The sequence below is a fragment of the Myiozetetes cayanensis genome, unplaced genomic scaffold, assembly GCF_022539395.1.
Source record: "Myiozetetes cayanensis isolate MyiCay16 unplaced genomic scaffold, myiCay2020 scf16, whole genome shotgun sequence".
NCBI lineage: Eukaryota > Metazoa > Chordata > Aves > Passeriformes > Tyrannidae > Myiozetetes > Myiozetetes cayanensis.
The window spans coordinates 18,792,427-18,810,872 of NW_026087270.1; the positions used below are offsets into that span (position 1 = coordinate 18,792,427).

The 18,446-nt window shown below is 39.5% G+C and overlaps 1 protein-coding gene across 4 annotated transcripts in view; it reads left to right on the top strand.

The window, feature by feature from the left end:
- Positions 1-18,446, top strand: part of SLC12A4 (solute carrier family 12 member 4) — a 48,479-nt gene that overhangs the window by 16,395 nt on the left and 13,638 nt on the right. For 3 of the 4 annotated variants that reach the window (XM_050311130.1, XM_050311132.1, XM_050311133.1), the window contains exons 2-10: positions 3,846-3,940; positions 4,718-4,849; positions 12,504-12,650; positions 13,243-13,297; positions 13,631-13,761; positions 14,205-14,446; positions 15,865-16,079; positions 17,081-17,245; positions 17,331-17,429. In XM_050311130.1, coding sequence (XP_050167087.1) covers positions 3,846-3,940; positions 4,718-4,849; positions 12,504-12,650; positions 13,243-13,297; positions 13,631-13,761; positions 14,205-14,446; positions 15,865-16,079; positions 17,081-17,245; positions 17,331-17,429 — 1,281 coding nt within the window. Of the gene's footprint in view, positions 1-221; positions 500-3,845; positions 3,941-4,717; positions 4,850-12,503; positions 12,651-13,242; positions 13,298-13,630; positions 13,762-14,204; positions 14,447-15,864; positions 16,080-17,080; positions 17,246-17,330; positions 17,430-18,446 lie in introns of all 4 variants that reach the window. The other variant, XM_050311131.1, reaches the window with a different exon arrangement.

The window sequence follows — 18,446 nt, forward strand, 5'->3', positions numbered from 1 at the left end:
ACTGTATAGTTGTAGTGGTGGCTGCAAATAGAATTATTTGGTTTGGAAGAGAACTGGTAACATTCAGAAATAAAGTGCCTTTAATTACTGAAAGATAATGAAGACTGAGAAGCACTGAAACAAGTGAAGAGAAAACATGAGCCTATTTGGAATAAAGTTTGCCTGCCTCAAAATTTGAGATTAATTAGGCACTAAGGCAAATAAATTGTTCTCTATTGCAGAGTATATAGCTCCCTCTTTAAGAAACGTTCCTTGCAAAACAATCTTGCATGATGAAAACTAACACCACGTAGCTACTGGCCAAGACCAAAGAATCAATAACTAAGAATGTGGAAAAATGTATGCATGTCAGAGGATGGTGCTTGCCCAGGAGACTTCATGCTTCAGAATGTAAACTGCCCTCGTGTGAAGCTGGGGCAAGAATTCCCCAGAGTAGCTTTCCGAGGTCACATCCGCTCTCTTCCAAAACTGATGGAGATAACAAGCTCTTCCCGTGCAAGTAAGTCTCTTTGAAGCTGCTAGTATTGCTTATTGGCAGACAGAATATATTCGACAAAGCTTTTATTGCAGTGCAGCTTATGTATTGTGCTGCAGTCTGGTCTGTTCTATTTTGTCAAAGTACATTTGTGATTCTTCTGGAGGAAGTGGTCATCTGTTATAGGTTTTACTTGTGAAATGGAAACAGAATATGTAAAGAGAGAAAGGAAGATGAACACTTTAATTTAGAATATGTCTGAAAAGTAGAAATTATATTGAACATGCAAGTGTGGTGAGGGTGATTTTTGGCTATCATTTAATTAGCTGTATTTAACATGGCAATGTAGCACTCTTCTTGAATCAGCGCACATCTCTGCAGCATCCAGTTCTGCTTAGTGGTGAAGTGAAACCAGGGTGTCATTGTAAAGAACTTGCATATAAATTTACACTCCTTCACTTCCTGGTGAAAGTGTACAATGTTTGAGAGGGGCTTTAATGTGGCACTTCATTAGATTAGTAGGAAAGACCACTTTTATTTTTGCATTGTCTGCAGTAATTCATAGGCTGTATGTTATTACAGGATAATGGAACTAGTGTTGTGAATGTGGTAAAAAGCCAGTTGTATTTTTCTATCATCTAAACTTTTCCATCTAGAGGAAGATGTGCCCTAGCAACAGCAAAAACAATACTCTATTTCCAGTCACTAGTTCTACTAATTTTTCTATTGCAGTTTGCTTTGTTTGGGCTTCCTGTGTGCAGGAAAGTGTAAAAAGCAAGCATACCAGGGGTCAAATTTGGAAGGAAAATCTAATGATGATGCTTAAAAATACAAATTGAGAATGAGAGAGAAGATGGAAGCTCTTTGAGAGAGTTTCTGAAGAGACCAATTGTGAAAAATTCCCTGCTGATAAAATGAAGTTGCGTCTGAAAAATAATTAAGTTGAAGGTCAGACTCAGGGATATGGCATGAAGTGATCCTTCTTAAATAAGGATAGGTTATGCCAATGATGATAATGAGAGACTTGGCATTTTGAAAGGGCAGAACAGTTGTCATACTATATCTGAGATTGAAAGTATGAGTTATCATGGCAACAGTGTGATTTTATACATCAAAATGGTGAGAATTTCTGTAAGCATTACAAGTAAGGGAGTGCCCATTATACGGACTTGAGACAATGGTAAGGTAAGGTTCCTGATGGAAGAATAAGTAGGGCAGTAAAGAATTGATGTAAAAATCACTGTGATTAAAAAAAAAAAAAAATCAGTCTGATATTTCAAACATTCTGTCACCAGAGCTAGTATACAGGATCCTATATAGTATATAGGATTTCCTACATAGTATATGGAAAATGAGGAAACAAACCGAAGTTGCTCATGACCCTACTGTGTTTGGTAAAGTGTAATGGTGAGAAGATACTGTAGAGACCAGTCTTGAAGATTCAAATAGACTATTTTTGTTGCTGTTGTCATCATTTGCACCATCATCTGTGTCTAATTTAATGAGTTAAACGTTTATGGCAGATAACTCCATTTCCTCAGCAAAAATCACAAATGTACTTTAACCACAATAGAAGGGCGGGACTGCAGCACAGCTTAGAGCGCTGCAGCAAAATTGATCTGCTATAATCCTGCTGCCAGTGTAGACTTAAGAAATACAGCAAACAGGGAGTTTTTGCAGATTTTTACCTGTGCTGAAGTTGATAAACATTTGATTTGGATGCTGTATGGTTACGCTTACTGATGCCTTTCTAGTAGAAAATTCTACAATGTACAGCAAAGTGAGCCTTTCTTACATGTAGGTGGGGGCGGCAAATAAGCTGAGTCCACTTGTTCAAGGCAACAGCTAATTAACATTTTGGGGTTAGTTGTGTCAGAACTGTGAGAAAGGCAATAGGCATGTAAACACAGCAGACTGCTCTCTACCTATATTTTTGATCAGCTGTTTACTTCCAGAAGCTTAAAAATCCCTCTGCTTGTGAATATTGTTTTTCCAACAGTTTTGTTCAAAGCACTGTCAGCAATTTCCAGCAAATTGTGCTGCTTTCCGTGCATCCCTTCCCCTCAGTAAGAATAGTACTGAATGTTCTCATAATTGTTTTGGTTTATAAGAATTACTTTTGTAACAGTGCATTGTGTACTCATCCCTGTGGTTAGGGGAGGACTCTTCTGTTTGCGTGTTAAGTTCATATTGTAAGTTGATTCAGATTTGAGAGGGCACAGATATTTTCACTACAATTATATTAAAATAATTTTGTGTAGTAGTGTTGAATTAACTACCTTGATAATTGAAAATATGTACCAAAAAATCCAGCTGTTTAATCTCTTACTTTCGATGTGTTCAGTGTACAATAGTTCTTTAACTTGCAGGATTTTCATTTGAGATAATAATTTTTTCTTCCATTTTTAATTTCTTTAGTGGTTATTTCTTTTGTAAATACAAAAAAAAGTATTCCTTGGATTGATCCTTTCTTAAGGAGATGCTCTTGGAAATCTTTCATTTGTATTGGCTGAAAGAGTAGGGAGTGAAGAGGTACAGGCAGAAGAAAAGAATTTTTGTTTGTTAAACAGAGTGTAATGGGAGACATAGGTCTGAGAACTTCTGAAGATGGAAATCAATCTAATCTTTTTTTTTTTCTAAGGTTATTTTAAAATATAGTGACCTTTTTTTTTGTTAAGTTAGTACTTGTTACAGAAAGCTCTACTGATCTTCCATGTCATTTTTTTTAACATTGTTCATTATATGTGTGAATGCTCTGCTTTTACTGTACTTGGTGTTAGGTTTTAACTTTAAGACGAGTCTGAAGAATGCACAGTCTAAATATTCAAAACACAGGCTAAAGTCATGATGAGTGTGTTTAATATCTGGGATTAGTGGGCATAGTAAAAAAAACCAACAATAAAAAACAAGGGAGGGAGTGCTTTGGCATCTGTCTACTTCTGTTGTACTAACAGAATGTAGTCTTTGAAGGGTTTAGTCTTACTAAATCTACCTAATCAGTTTGGACATAATGGCTCAAAAGTTGCTCTTAGCATTAATAATGATTTCTAAGTGCGTGAGAACTGTCACTATTCTGTATAAGAAATAGTTATAGAAGTGAGCATTAGAGAATAAAGGCACATAAAGCCTTGTAGCTGTGACCCTATTTGTAAATTTTACTTTAGGTGACTGTTTATTCTATTTTAATGAGAGTAGAAATAGAAATAATTCTGCCTTTAGAGTAACAGCTCTGATACTGCTAACATTGCATAACTTTAGATACTAAAATAAATTCTATTGACTAAACAAGTGTATTCCCTATGGATTTGTCAAGGTTGCAAAGTCTGTCTTTCTCTGCTTATTCAAAACCTGTTTCTTTTTTTCTTTGCAGGTCATGGCAACCATAAGGAAAACAGTCCTTTCCTGAATAGTACAGAAGCAGGCAAGGGAGGTGATTACTATGACAGAAATCTGGCCTTGTTTGAGGTGATTTCTCTAACTGGTTTTTATGCTCCTAATGTGATTTCCAAGATGCGAGGGATTGAGCACATGTGTCTCTTGTCTGAGGTACCAATAGGCAGAGATACCCTGTGTGATGAAAAAGGTCAGATATTCTGATTGGTTAGGACCGTGGGGCAGAGAGATGTGACTGTTTCCATGTAGAAGGAAGGAGGACCAGACGCTCACACCAGAGGCCAGTGGGAGCCACACCAAGCCCAACAGGACCCTCCACATCCCCACCTCACTGTTTCTCTTTACCGTACATTACTTACTGTGCAGACACGTGAGACATTTTATTTTCAAAGAGAAAGGAGAAGGGAAGATTTTACTCTGGTTCTTTTTTCCCCTTGATTTGATCCCTCTGCTTTGTTTGGCAACTTGACCTTTTTAAAAGTATATCTGTTGATGTAAGTTGACATTAGAGATGCATGCAAGGTACACATTCATTTTCTTACAAGAAGTCTGCCAAGGCTCAGACTTCTTTATTGCTGTAATTACGCTTTTTAGCACCTAAGGAGAAGGATGCAGCGCAGACCTTTTGGTATAGCCTTTTGCTGTCAGAGTTGCCATCCTTACAGAAAATTAAATCCCCTAATCAGTGGTTCAGGCACAGTGAAATACTCTGTCATTCCCTGGATGATTTTCCTGGTGTGTTCCCTAGTAGCCTCAGGCATGCCAAGGAAGGTGTGACACCCACCCCCCCCACAGTCTCTTCATAAATGCTGTGAACTGCAGAAGTTGAGTAGTTGTCTTTTTCCACAGGAAGAACTTGATATACGACCAAAAGTGTCATCTCTCCTTGGCAAGTTGGTCAATTACACAAATCTTACCCAAGGTGTTAAGGAACATGAAGAAGCAGAAAGCACTGATGGATCGAAGAAGAAAGTATCAAAAGTAAGTAAAGATTCTCTCCATGGCCAGCTGATGAATGGGATGATTCCATATGTGATTTCTTGGGAGCTGTGCTGCTTTCTGCTTTTTCTTAACCTCTGTTAGGAACCAGTGTTGCAAAGAAATGACATAGAACTCCGTAGGGAACCAGAGATTATCAAAGACTTGGGGCAGATGTAGTGGTTATGCACTGCACACTACAGTGCAATTCCGTTCACTTGGTGTGGATTTAGATAAGAAGAGGATATGAATAAACAACAAAACAACTGCCACCCTCCTTTCCCCCCTCCCCTCCCCCTGCTTTTTCTTAGCACAGGGCAGCTAAAACAGCACTATCTACAAGCCTGGTAGGTATGACACAGGATTTGAAGGAGGCATCACCCTTCTAGAGTGATGGGTGGAGGTCAGACTGAACGCCCTGGGGCAGCTCAGGAGTCATTCTGGTATTAGGCACTTAGGCAACTGAATTCTGCCCCAAAGGATCTGCATTTAGATGGTTTGCCCATTTGGGCTGGCCTTGTAATGACTAGGTAGCAGTTGAGGTTTGATTGTTGGTAGTTAAATTTCTATCAGGAAGGGATAACTGCTCCTCTTCTCCTCTGGCGGTTCCTCTGCGAGTGTTTTGGCTAAACACCACCTGCAAGTGGTGTGGTTGCATTTTATGGCACTTGCAGGCGTGTCAGTTTGCTTGCAAATTGTGTTAAAATAAAGGTTTTCAGATAAGCACTAAGATAGTACTTGAATTCTGCAGATCTAATAGCACTGTCAAAGTTTGAGCCCTTTCAGAAAGAAATGGCAGTGATAGTGATAGTGTTGAAAACCAGCAGTGTTCTCACAGAACCATGTTACCCCATGCTGAACACCCTTATACTCCAGCTCCTTACTCTGCACAGTTTTACACTGGGGTTAACAAAGTTATTTAGTCAGCATGAAGCTTAAAATTCAATTTTATCTGACACCACATGGACTACAGTGCTGCAATATTGTGGTCAATATCATTACAAGACAAAATGAAGGTCATCTGGGTGCAATAACTGCATTCTGGTACTATAAGATGACATTAAAAAAGTAATTTAAACATTTTAATTATGTTTTTCTTTTGTGTGGTACTTGGTGGTACAGTAATTCTTGAGTCTGTCCAAAATTTTTACCTTTGCATTATTAATAAGGACAGCATCACCTTGTACAAGAAGAAAGGAGATAAATCAGACTACTCAAATTACCGATTTATTACTCTGCTCTCCATTGCTGGTAAAATCCTTGCAAGAATTCTTTTGAACAGATTAATAACCCGCCATAGCAGAAGAACTTCTACCTGAAAGCCAGTGTGGTTTCTGAGCCAACAGAGGTACCACAGACATGGTATTTGTTCTCAGACAACTGCAAGAGAAGTGTAGGGAACAGAACAAAGGACTCTGTGTAACCTTTGTTGATCTCACCAAGGCTTTCGATACTGTGAGCAGAAAACGTCTGTGGCGGATTTTGGAACGTTTAGGATGTCCTCCCAAGTTCCTCAAAATGATCATCTCGCTTCATGAGGACCAGCACGGTCAAGTCAGATATGATGATGCACTTTCTGAGCCGTTTCCAATAGCCAGTGGTGTGAAGCAAGGCTGCATTCTTGCACCAACTTTATTCACAGTCTTCTTCAGCATGATGCTCCAAAGGGCCACGGCAGACCTTGATGATGAAAATGGTATCTACATTTGATATTGTACTGATGGGAGCCTATTCAGCCTGAGGCGACTGAAGGCCCACACTGAGACCTTAAATCATCTTGTGAACTGCTTTACGCTGATGATGCCGCCCTCGTCGCCCACACAGAAGGAGCTCTGCAGCATTTAACATCCTGCTTTGCAGAGGCTGCTGAGCTTTTAGGACTGGAAGTCAGCTTGAAGAAAACAGAAGTTTTATATCAACCTGCACCTCAGGAAGTCTCCCATCATCCCAGTATCAGCTCAAATCAGTCCAGCAGTTTAATTAGCTGGGAAGCATCATCTCAGGCGGTAAGATTGATGCAGAAATAGACAACAGGTTAGCAAAGGCATACAGAGCTTTCGGTAAACTCCATAAAAGAGTGGGGTGAAACAAACACCTGAAGAAAAGTACAAAGATCAGCGTTTACAGAGCCGTTGTACTGTCTGCTCTTTTTATATGGATCTGAATCATCGGTCATTTACCACCACCACTTGTGTCTCTTAAGAACGCTTCCATCAGCGCTGCCTCCATACAATCCTAAACATCCACTGGATGAATTATGTGACCAACAGGTCTGTCCTTGAACAGGCAGCAGTCACGAGCATGGAGGCCATGCTGCTGAGAACACAGCTGTGCTGGGCAGGGCACGTCTCCAGGATGCAGGACTACCACCTCCCTAAGATCGTGCTCTATGGGGAGCTTGCCACTGGCTACCGCAAGAGAGAAGCCCCGAAGAGGAGATACAAGGACTGCCTGAAACAATCCTTCAACCTTGGCCATATTGATCACCACCACTGGTCTACCCTGACCTCCAATCGGGAGGCCTGGAGACACACCATCTACAACGCTGCTGCTGCTTTTGAGAACACACGCAGGATCACTCTCAAGGAGAAAAGACAACGCAGAAAGAATCGTGTCTTGTCCATGTCACCTGGGGAGTCTTTCTACTGTACCTTCTGCAACTGGACTTGTCTATCTCGCATTGACCTTTTTAGCCATGAGCACGCTCGTAGCAAGCGTGGGTAGACCCCTTCTCAAATCTTCGTTCGCGAAGCCTAGCCATGATTTATAAGGAATATCAGCTGCATCTCTGTTTTAGTATGCTTTGGGTGGGAATGGTGTCAGGCATCAGCTGTTACATGGTATTACTGCATAATCTAAGATATTTTTCATCCTATACTATCAAAAGCAGACTGATTATTTTCTGAACAAAAGAAGCATGGAGGAGGATACAATACAGTCCTTGTGATTTTGAGAAAGTTATGATCACTTTTTCTGTTTATTTCCATATTAACTGCCTGACCAGAATACAGGGATAAACTTCCCTGTTGGAAAAGAATTGGGAGAATTTGGCAATGGGACAGTAGTGTAGAGTTGGTTGAAGCAAATGCATATAACTTCATAAGGTAAAAATGGGGCAAATAACAGGAAACTGACCACTTGTTTTCAGTCCTTGTTAGAGTACCATGTAAGGTGTTGTGTTAATATTTTTACATCTAGATATGATTTGTATAAGTGCTTGTGTATTTTCAAGCTGTTTACTGCCATAAAAAAAAGGACTGTTGTCTTTGTTAAAGCATTACTTCTAGGGCAAAATAGAGTGTGGGCTTAATGACTGGGTTGTCCTGGGTTATGCTTTCCTATGTCCCAAAAATGTGTGTTTGTGGGCTTCTCAGATGTTTGCTATAAATGGGTTTGGTAACCACTCAAAAAGTGACAATATCATCCTGCATTAATATGTCAGTATTTTCTGTGTAAACGCTGCAGTGTCCTTAAGAGAGTCTTAACCTCCATGCCTGTCTCTGGGATAAATTACATTAGCAGTTATGACATGTGGAATCCTGTACTGGGTGTGCTCAGCAAAAATGTACCCAGCCAATGTGACAAAAAGTAACCTGCCTGTCACTCACTGGAATTGGCATCTCGTAGACAAGAACTAGAGCAAGGCTGATGAGCAGGTTCTAGATCTGATCTTCAGAAATGAACTGAGAAAAGCAATCCTTTTACTAAGTGTCTGTAATTCTCTGGGCAGGTAAAACAGGTCTCTCAGTGAATACCTTTCAGTGACCTAGCACATCCCCCCCCAACCAAATCATATCCTTTTAAATTCATTTCATTTCAGTGCAAAACATCTTAATATGAACATATTATCCTGTTTCAGCATCCCCACTAAATATTTTTGATAGTAGCATTCTGTGTTAGGTACACGTCAGGTATGATTGACACAACTCCATGTAATAAGGTAGAAATGGGGTTGCTTTTTCTTTTCTAAATACAGTCTTATAATAAAACACTTAATAATCACAGTACTACCGAAATATCCCCTTCTCATGATGGAAAAAATTAGATAAACTGCTTTAGTTCATGTATCATTTTTAAGGCAGTTCATTTCTGTGCTGCTCTCTGCCCTCATGCTACAGAGCAACTGTAAGAGCTGTCATTGCTGATCAATGCCCCTGAGCCCTGCAGCCAAGTGCTTTAATAACCCATCATACTGGCACAAAGGAAATAGTGTCCTTCAGACTCAGATCAATATTTATATAAATTATATGTCTGCAGCTGATGAGAGTGAACAGAAACATGATCTGCATCACTGAAATAGATACTGTTTTCGAGATTTTTCTATCCCTTCTTGATTGTTCTAAAACGGTGTTCTTCAAAATGTCTCTGTGTTTTATTTCCTTTATTCAGCATGAGGTGTTACATTTTTTCATTTGCTCACTGTTGAGGCTGAATATAATAATACCCTTCTTGTTTCATGTTGTATTCCATTGAGACTTCAGCACTGGTTTAGTATCACTTAGTGATGGTCAGATGCTATAAAAAAGGGTCAAGTCACTGCAAGTTACTGGTGTTAAATATTTCTGTGAACAAGTTGGTTCAAGTAGCGTTTGTGGGTCGCTCTTTCTTACAGGCATTTTTTTGCCACAGGGTAAGAAAATCTAGCCTAAACACTTATGCCCGAGATACACTTATTAATACTGTGGCTTGGGTTTTGGCTATGGGCTGACACTTAGGCATTTCCTAGGCTGCTCTGCTCTGCAGTGGTCTCACAGCTATACAACTAATGCACAATTTCTCTTCCTCTGTGGCTGAAATGAGCTTGTGACTTGATAGGTGTAAGAGGCCACTTAAGAGGGAGAAGGTGATGGAACAGTGGAGCAAAGCTGCAGGGACACAGGGCAGAAGAGAGGAAAGAGCTAAGCTAAAGTGAATTCTTATGAAAAGGAAGCAGGTGTTGGGAAGTGTGTAAAGGGTAGGCTGAAAAGTCACTTGCTTTGTAGTGTTTGGAAGACTGTCATGTAGAATACACAGAAACTGTGGTCCACTTGCTTCTTCTGTGTAGGAGCAACAAGTTCTTTTCTCAGATGCCAGTTTTGACAAACTGTTAACTCCTTTATCCCAGACATACCCACACATCCGATAAATTCACGTGATGCTGGCTGCTGCGTTCAGAGATGTTGTGAGAGGAGGGACTGATGAATGAAGGGTCAGATAGATGATAAAATTATGTGGAATGTGTCCTTAAGAGGCAAAGTGTGCATTAATGTGAGAATGGGAAGCACCTGTGCTGGGCAAAATCTGCCAGTGCCTGGCAATATTATTTAGTAATTCCTCAGTTAATGTTTATGCAGTTGAAGACACAGTGTGAATCAGATGAAGGTGTTGGAATCAAAAGTGTCTATCTAAACCTCCCCTTCCTTGAGGAAACAAGTACACTGTAGATCATACGCTGTGAAGATTCTCTTCCACAACAGCACTGGAGCAACTCAACAGTAAAAAATCCTTACCTTGCCCTGATCAGGACACTTACACACAAGTGTCCTTTCTGTAACTATCAGAGGACAACAATTCCTTTTGTCCTTATGCATAATCCTGGTAAAGCTGATCAGGTTAGTTCTTTAGGCTGGTAATTTTTATACAATGGCAGGTAATGGTTTAGGGAATTTTTTTTAAATTTTTTTTTCTGTACTATGGCACTGGAACAGCTGAATAATAGCTTTGGCCCCGTGTTGGTAGGTCTCACAGGGTTACTTCATTGCAAACCCTCAGCGTATGATTCTGTTGCCTGCTTTACTTCAGGAGGTTCACCGGCGTTGTAGTGTGTATGAGGTTGATCTGTTTTAGCTCTAGCCACACAAGGAATTCAAAGCTGACTTAAAAAAATTCAGTCAGCAGTTCCTGGCATTTCTAACAAAGAATGATTTAGATCATGCTCTTGGGCACAGTTTTCTTTCATATCTATCAGGGCAGATTCTTAATGCAGACAAGAAAGTTCTGAGTTGTAACATGTAATTACAAGTTGAAGCACTAAATTCCTAGGCTTCTTATTGTGATCTTATAAACACTTAATTCTTCTAGTGTTACTGTTATGTCGCGACGGTCCAATAAAAAACACACAAGAAGGCTGACTCAGGGCAACATAGGAAAAGGCCTCCTTTATTAAAAATCCCAACTCCTTTTATATCATTGTCAAAAAGCAGCAAGCAGGCAGCACGCAAGTAGCAAGCAGCAACATCCTCCTCATTGGCCACTCATCATTACTGATACACTTGGCAGCAATCGTGAGACACCTGGAGATGTCCAAGGACAAGGCTGTGGTTCTCACATACCAAATCTGCAGGCTCACAGTCCACCCTCGTTCCCCAGTTAGACTGTGTATAAAACTTACTTATCTTCAAGGCCACATTTGAAAGTTTCCCAAGTCAAATCTCCTCTTCCAGGGAGCTAACAGACCCACTGTTAACCCCTACATTCTAGGATTTTGCTTTGTGTACTGAATACACTATTGACTTACCTTAGGTAAAGTTTTTGACAGCCATTTTATCATTTTAAGAGTAATGTGCTTGTCTTTAGTCATTAATCCAAAGCTATAGTACTTATTTGTTTAAAAAGGTACATGTGACCTGTTTATTTTTGCATTGAGGTAATGCTGTGTGGAGTCAAATTTGAACAAGTGCTGTCACCTCCCTTTAATATCCTTATCATTTAAATGATTGATCAAGGGTTTCTTTAAGTGTTGTCTATCTATAATATATTTTGTAATTCAGGTTTATAGAAGGAAGTATAAAAAGGGATGAGCCTTTGAGAAGTTACACTCCATTCCCCCTATGTTTTAGAATTCAGTGTAATTTTAAATGCAAATGAAAACCTCAGAAGGCAGAAGTAATGAGATACCTTGGCAGGAAGCCACAGAGATTTGGGACTCTGAAATGCTGCTGGTACCAGTGTGCCAATGCAGCAAACACTTTTTATTCCTTGAAATGAAGCCCTTCGATGTCATAATTTTGGATCTGACTATCCTCTGACAATAACTATTTGGGCAAAGGAGAATTCTGCAGGATGCTATGTTGAATGCCACCCATACACTTCCTGTGAAGTCACGTAACTAACCTGTATTTTCTCAGTTGCTGTCAAAAGTGATTCAGGGTCTGATGCTGACATTAAACATAGGAAAGGGCAGAACCATTAGTTTTACATGGAATATATAAAATGGAAAAAAAGATATTATGCATGTCTCCACATTGCTTCCGAATCTTTTCTAGTTGTAGCATCGATAAAGAGTGTTTTCCATGGAACTAATTTATAAACTGGGGAGTGGGGTAGGATCAGTCTGACTGGGGGTCTGCACCCTTCGACAGGTTTCATACTTGAATATCTGTGGATCTACAATAAAACAAATAAATACCTTTTTTGTTGTTAGTAATTGGTGTTAAGTGCTAAAGGGTAATTACTTAAAATGTGAAGATGTGATAGGGTCAGCATTTTGCTCAAAAATTCATGATTTTGGACTTTGCTTCGAGTTTTGTGGAAGTCTAGCACTACAGTATCTGAGTGTGTCTACCTTATGTTTCCCATGTTTCTACCATTTAAAAAACTGAACTTCTAGGCTTTTTTGGTTATCTGTCCTTTGAATAATTTCAGTTAGTGAATATAAACTTTTTTTTTTTTTTTTCAGTCACCCAGCATGGGCACCCTGATGGGGGTGTATTTACCATGCATGCAGAATATCTTTGGGGTTATTCTCTTCCTTCGGCTGACTTGGATGGTGGGAATGGCTGGAGTCCTTCAGTCCTTCCTGATTGTATTGCTTTGCTGCTGTTGTGTGAGTATTTAGGTAGAATAATGCATGTGACATAACCTCTGTAAAACTATTGAGAAACTTGGAGGGGCAGCATTGTAGATGCCTGTGGAAAGAGAAGCCAGATTTATGCTAGACACTCTCTGATGTTCAGAGCTGTGAGATTTTTTTGTTTGTTTGTTTATTTTTTGCTAGTACTTCTAAAATGACAAAGTTTATCTAGTGTAGATACAGTCTTAAAAATTGTGTTTTTTCAGCAAACAACTGTTTTCCATGCCTGTCCCAGGTGGGGACTGCCTGCTTTGCTGGACTAGCTCTTGTTGGAATTGCAGCTCTGTAGATGAAGGGACACCTGCGTTCTCTTGCTTCGTCTGCAGACACCTGCTGTTTGACCTGATAAAGCAGTGGCCATCCCTCAAACAGAAGTCTCAACAGCTTGATGATTAAATTCCTCCTGCCCTTGTTTTTATTTTTTTTTTCTTTTACATAATGTCAGGCAGAATAAATAGAAATACTGTATTCTCTATACAGTGGAATCTTTATTTTATCAAGAAAGAAGTTTATGTTTTAAAAAGTGTTGTTGACATAATTATTTCCTTTTCCCTGTTTTCCCCAGACTATGTTGACAACCATATCAATGAGTGCTATTGCCACAAATGGTGTTGTTCCAGGTAAGTGTGGTTAGCAAATATCTCGTTTGTGCTAAGAAAAGAAAAAAAAAACTCAAAACCTAAGTTGCTCTAGGCTGTTAACATGATTTTATTCCAGAGAAATTTGCTTAATCCAGGATACAAAGCCTGAATTCATATCTAGTACTTCTTCTTAGTATCAATAAGGCTAAAGATTGGCTTATTTGATTTTTACCTCTGTGCTAACAAAACAGATACTTAATTGAATATCAGAAAAGCAGATACACAGTATAAAATTGTTGTATTCTTGTTGTGAATATTTAAAAACTTATAACAGTAAATTACAGTTTTACTCTCACTTTTCTTGTTTCATAGCTGGTGGCTCCTATTTCATGATATCTAGATCTCTGGGGCCAGAGTTTGGTGGAGCTGTAGGGCTGTGCTTCTATTTGGGAACAACATTTGCAGGAGCAATGTATATCCTTGGTGCCATTGAGATTTTATTGGTGAGTAGCACTGGAGTAGTCCTGCTTTAAAGACACATAACATACAGAAAGTACCTCAGTATTTTTGTCCCATATTTGTGTACACATTTACTGGAAGAGACTAGAAGGTCTCCAGTTTTGTGGTGTCCAATTCTGTACCGTTAGTGCTTCCCTTTGGAAGCTGCACACTCTGTGGGTGTCCAGACAGGAAGCCCTTCTGATAACATAGATGTGAAAGTATGACTTAATTCAAGACTCACACTCATCACTGATAAAGTTGGCTCAGTTGTTCTACTGACGTGGAGTGGGCTGTTATCTCTTGACTTTTCCTGTTCAGATGAAGATTTCCAGTGAAGAGCATGTTGCAAAATGGAAAGTGATTTATCTTGCCAGTATAGGTACATGATCCTTGACAGAATTCTCTTTTAGTGTTCCTTCAGCTTGCTTTTGCTTTCTCATTTCAGACATATATTGTGCCACAAGCAGCAATTTTTCATCCATCCGGTGCCCACGATGCTTCCAGTGCCATGCTAAATAACATGAGGGTGTATGGCACTGTATTCCTCATCTTAATGGCAGTGGTGGTCTTTGTAGGTGTCAAATATGTAAACAAATTTGCTTCCCTCTTCTTGGCCTGCGTAGTAATATCCATACTGTCCATTTATGCTGGAGCTATCAAGTCCATCTTTGATCCACCTGAATTTCCGTGAGTAGTATTTCTGGATGTGGGTATAGCTTTGCTGATGGGTCTGAAGTTGGGGTTTAATGGTAGGTTACTTACAGCTTGTGCCTAATACATTGTTGAAGGTACCTTTTTAATGAATTACTTCCAACATTTTTAGCTGTGAGAAACAGGGCACCTCTTAGGAATGTGATGGTGGGGCCATGGTCAGACTCTGGTCTCGGAGCAGACTGGTCTGCCACATGAACCCTGCTCTGCACACAGCCATATGCTCCTTGGCATGATGGCAGTTAAACATGTAATACAGCTTCTTAAACTCAGAGCTGGAGCAGCAATAATGTGGATATATGTGTTTTACCAGGAATGCAAACAGTATTTTCTGATACTGCTGACAAGAGATGAATAGAAGGGAAATAGAGGAGTTGAATCTGTATAATTATTCACCTCTTAAAGTGTTATGACTATAACAAAGTACTTGCAACACTCAAGTGCTCCCTTTGGATATTTAGGGCCCAATGATTATAGTGTTTTAAAACAGTGAAGGTTTACATCAATAAAAATAAAACAGTGTCTCTACCTCCCTCTGTTATCTCTTGGCTTATTCTTGCATGTTTTCCCCTATCTTTCTTCCTTCAGCTGTATTTTTTTTTTTTAAAGTCACTAGACAGTGTATTTATTTTTAATTCTGGAGGGGAAGGCTTCTCTGAAGTTACAGTTCATGGGCCTGCAAAAATGGCCCTGTCTCTTTCATTTTGCTGGCTTCAGTGATCGGTGAGACCTATGAAACAATTAAATGTATTAAAATGGAAGAAAGCTTTTTCTTTTCCTATGGGTGTTTTCTGACACCATAAAGAGAAGCTGAATGAACTTCTGGCAGCAGCAAGCTGTGATGTTGGATCACTGCGTCTTGTGGAACTGTCTTTGGAGAAGTGGATTAACATTTTTTCAATGCTAGAATAAGTGATGTTTATGGTTAGGTGAAATACAACAGGCACTGGAGGATTTTAGCAGTTACAGACAGTATCTTGTGACAAGAAGACCCTTGCTTATTGTGGTTGAAATGTATGTTCCTAATTGTGAAACTAAAATGTCAGGGGTCATTCAAGTGCTACTATACAGAAACTGGGATAATGAGATTCCAAATATATTTAAATAATTTGAATTCTAGTACGTTTAAAATTTCTTCCACTTCAGTAGTTCTTTTTAACAAAAAATGCCCTCCCCCCCCAAAAACAAAACACCAAAAAAAACCTCAAAACAAACAAAAAAATGGCAAACCCCCCACAACCTAAAGTGGCCTATTCTTTCGTTTTCATTGTTGATGATGTCGGAGACTAGAGTAACTTGAAGCTTCCACGATATGAAAGGAGAACTATGGGGAAGGGTGGATTTTATTTTACTGGTAACATACAATAACCCTGGTGTTCATGTTTCCTTTCCAGAATTTGCATGTTGGGCAACAGGACTTTGTCAAGAGATCACTTTGATGTTTGTGCCAAAACCATAGTTAAGGATAACATAACTATGGCCTCTAAGCTTTGGGAGCTTTTCTGCCACACTACAAACTTAACTGAAGAACACTGTGATGAATATTTCCTAATGAACAATGTCTCTGAGATAGCAGGAATTCCGGGAGCTGCTAGTGGCATTTTAATAGGTATGGTAGAATATTTTTTTTTTCCCTTAAAGAGGAGGCATGCTCAGCGGTTGAAATGGGTTGAACTCTTCCCTGCTGGTTAAGAAAGAGGGACTGAAGAAATGTAATGACAGTGAAGGAAATTATTTTCAATAAAGAAAACCAAATATTATAGTCTTTAAAAAGAGGAGAGGGCACTTTTGTCCTGATACAGTACTTGTGTGCTGTAAAATTGATAAAATTTGCCTTGTCCATCTTATAATTTCAGCAGAAAGTTGACTATAATTATAAATTATACTAACATGAGTAAGTTATTAAAATTTTTCAGAACTCTGCATAGTGACAACTCTCTGTTTAGACAGGTTAAAGATTATGTCCTGAATGATAAGAGTACTTGTATAGAAATAGTGTGTCTCCTGCTTTGCCCACTCTTGAATAGAATGTCATTGAAAAGTGTTCATTATTGAAAAGAACTCCAGGGAACAACTGCTTTGTGCAGGTGCTGAGTGCTGAAGGTTCCCATTTCCACAGAAACCGGCATTCTGGTTTCTAAAATGGACTCAGCATTTTTTAGTGAAATTTCAAATACCAAACATACAATTCTGTAATTCTTTCATTGACTGAAGAACAAATCTGTTCCTGTCTAGAGAGCTGCTAAGTATTACTACTTTGCATTCTCTAAGCTACTGTGTGTGGTATGGCGGTTCGTAAATATATTCAGTATTTCCTTGGGTTAAAATAGGTATGAAGTTGAAAGAATGTTACATTCAGTAATAATAAAGGATAAGTTGCTTAGACTTCATTTGGCTATTGATATACATTTGTGGGTTTCTTACACAGATTCCTTTGAAAACATGCAGTATAAATTTTCTTTCACGTAACTTGTATATGCCTTCATTTGTGTTGATCACTGAACTGCATTTGTAATCCTCAGTTGTAGATGCATTACAATGAGAACATAATATAATGAGTTTGAACTGAAACATACTCTTGTTTTCTGTGGTGTGATAATAATCTTGAAGACAACTTATGGAGCAATTATTTGGAGAAAGGAGAGGTCCTGGAGAAAGCACATCACCCATCTGTTGATGTAGCAGGCCAGAAAAGCAACCTGCACCTGTACGTGCTTTCAGATATTGCTACTTCCTTCATGGTGCTGGTTGGCATCTTCTTCCCTTCAGTGACTGGTGAGAATGCTGGGATGAGAGGACATCCTGGGGCTTTGAACTTCTTCCTGCCCTATGATCTTATATCCTGAAAATGTACTTTCAGGTATCATGGCTGGTTCAAACAGATCAGGGGACCTCAAAGATGCACAGAAATCCATTCCTGTTGGAACAATTCTTGCCATTGTCACCACATCACTAGTCTGTATCCTTTTATAATTAGTAGAGTGCTGGTACATTGTATCTGGTTTGTGGAACTGCTTTCAGGTCACCAAATTATCTGTGTGAGTATGACTTGTCAGTAGACAAAACCAAAACAAAACAAACAACAAAACAACAGTCCTTGGGCTGAAAGCATTGGAATTATTACCTTGCTTTCCGTCCCGCTTTTTTGTGGTGGGTTCTGTTGTTTTGTGCCCCTGGTGGTCTAGTGGTTAAGGGCGCGGCGCTGTCACCACCGAGGCCCAAGTTCGATTCCCGGTCAGGGACACTCCCCGGGCAGATGGAGCTCATCAACCCTGTAAAAAGGCAATCCATCTACGTCCTGAGGACCTCGCTGCCACCGTCCAAGCTTGCTTGGCCCCGGCAGATGAACCTTAGGATTAAAGGGTGGGCTCGGTTCCGCGCACACTGTGTCTCACCTAAAAAAAAAAAAAAAAAAATCCAAATGCGCAGGCTGGAAGGTGTAAAGACCTTCCCCGGATCTTCACTCACGAAACTGGCCATTACTGTTCTTTGCTACACAGTGACCTACAGCTTTTCAGGCCTTTTGTTTGGAGTGACTTTAAGGAGTATAGGTTGTCTTGAGCATTTTAGTTAGAAATGAGACTAGATGTTCCCGAGGGTTTCTTCAGCTCTTCTGACCTTAAATCATAGAATCATAGAATTAACTGGGTTGGAAGAGACCTCCGAGATCATCAAGTCCAACCCTTGATCCAACCCCACTGTGATTACTTGATCATGGCATTCAGTGCCACATCCAGCCTCATCTTAAAAACCTCCAGGGATGGTGACCATTCCAATGCCTGCTCACTCTCTCTGTAAAGAACTTCTTTCTAATATCCAACCTACCACAAGGGCTTTGCTTAGGAAATATTGTCTTCATCTCTGCTCTCCTGCTAAAGAGATTAAACCGAGGTCTTTCAGCTTCATCTAGCTCTTGGAGTCCTAAATGACAATCTTTCAACATAGGAGATTAAAAAGAAAAAAAGAAAAGTCAAAA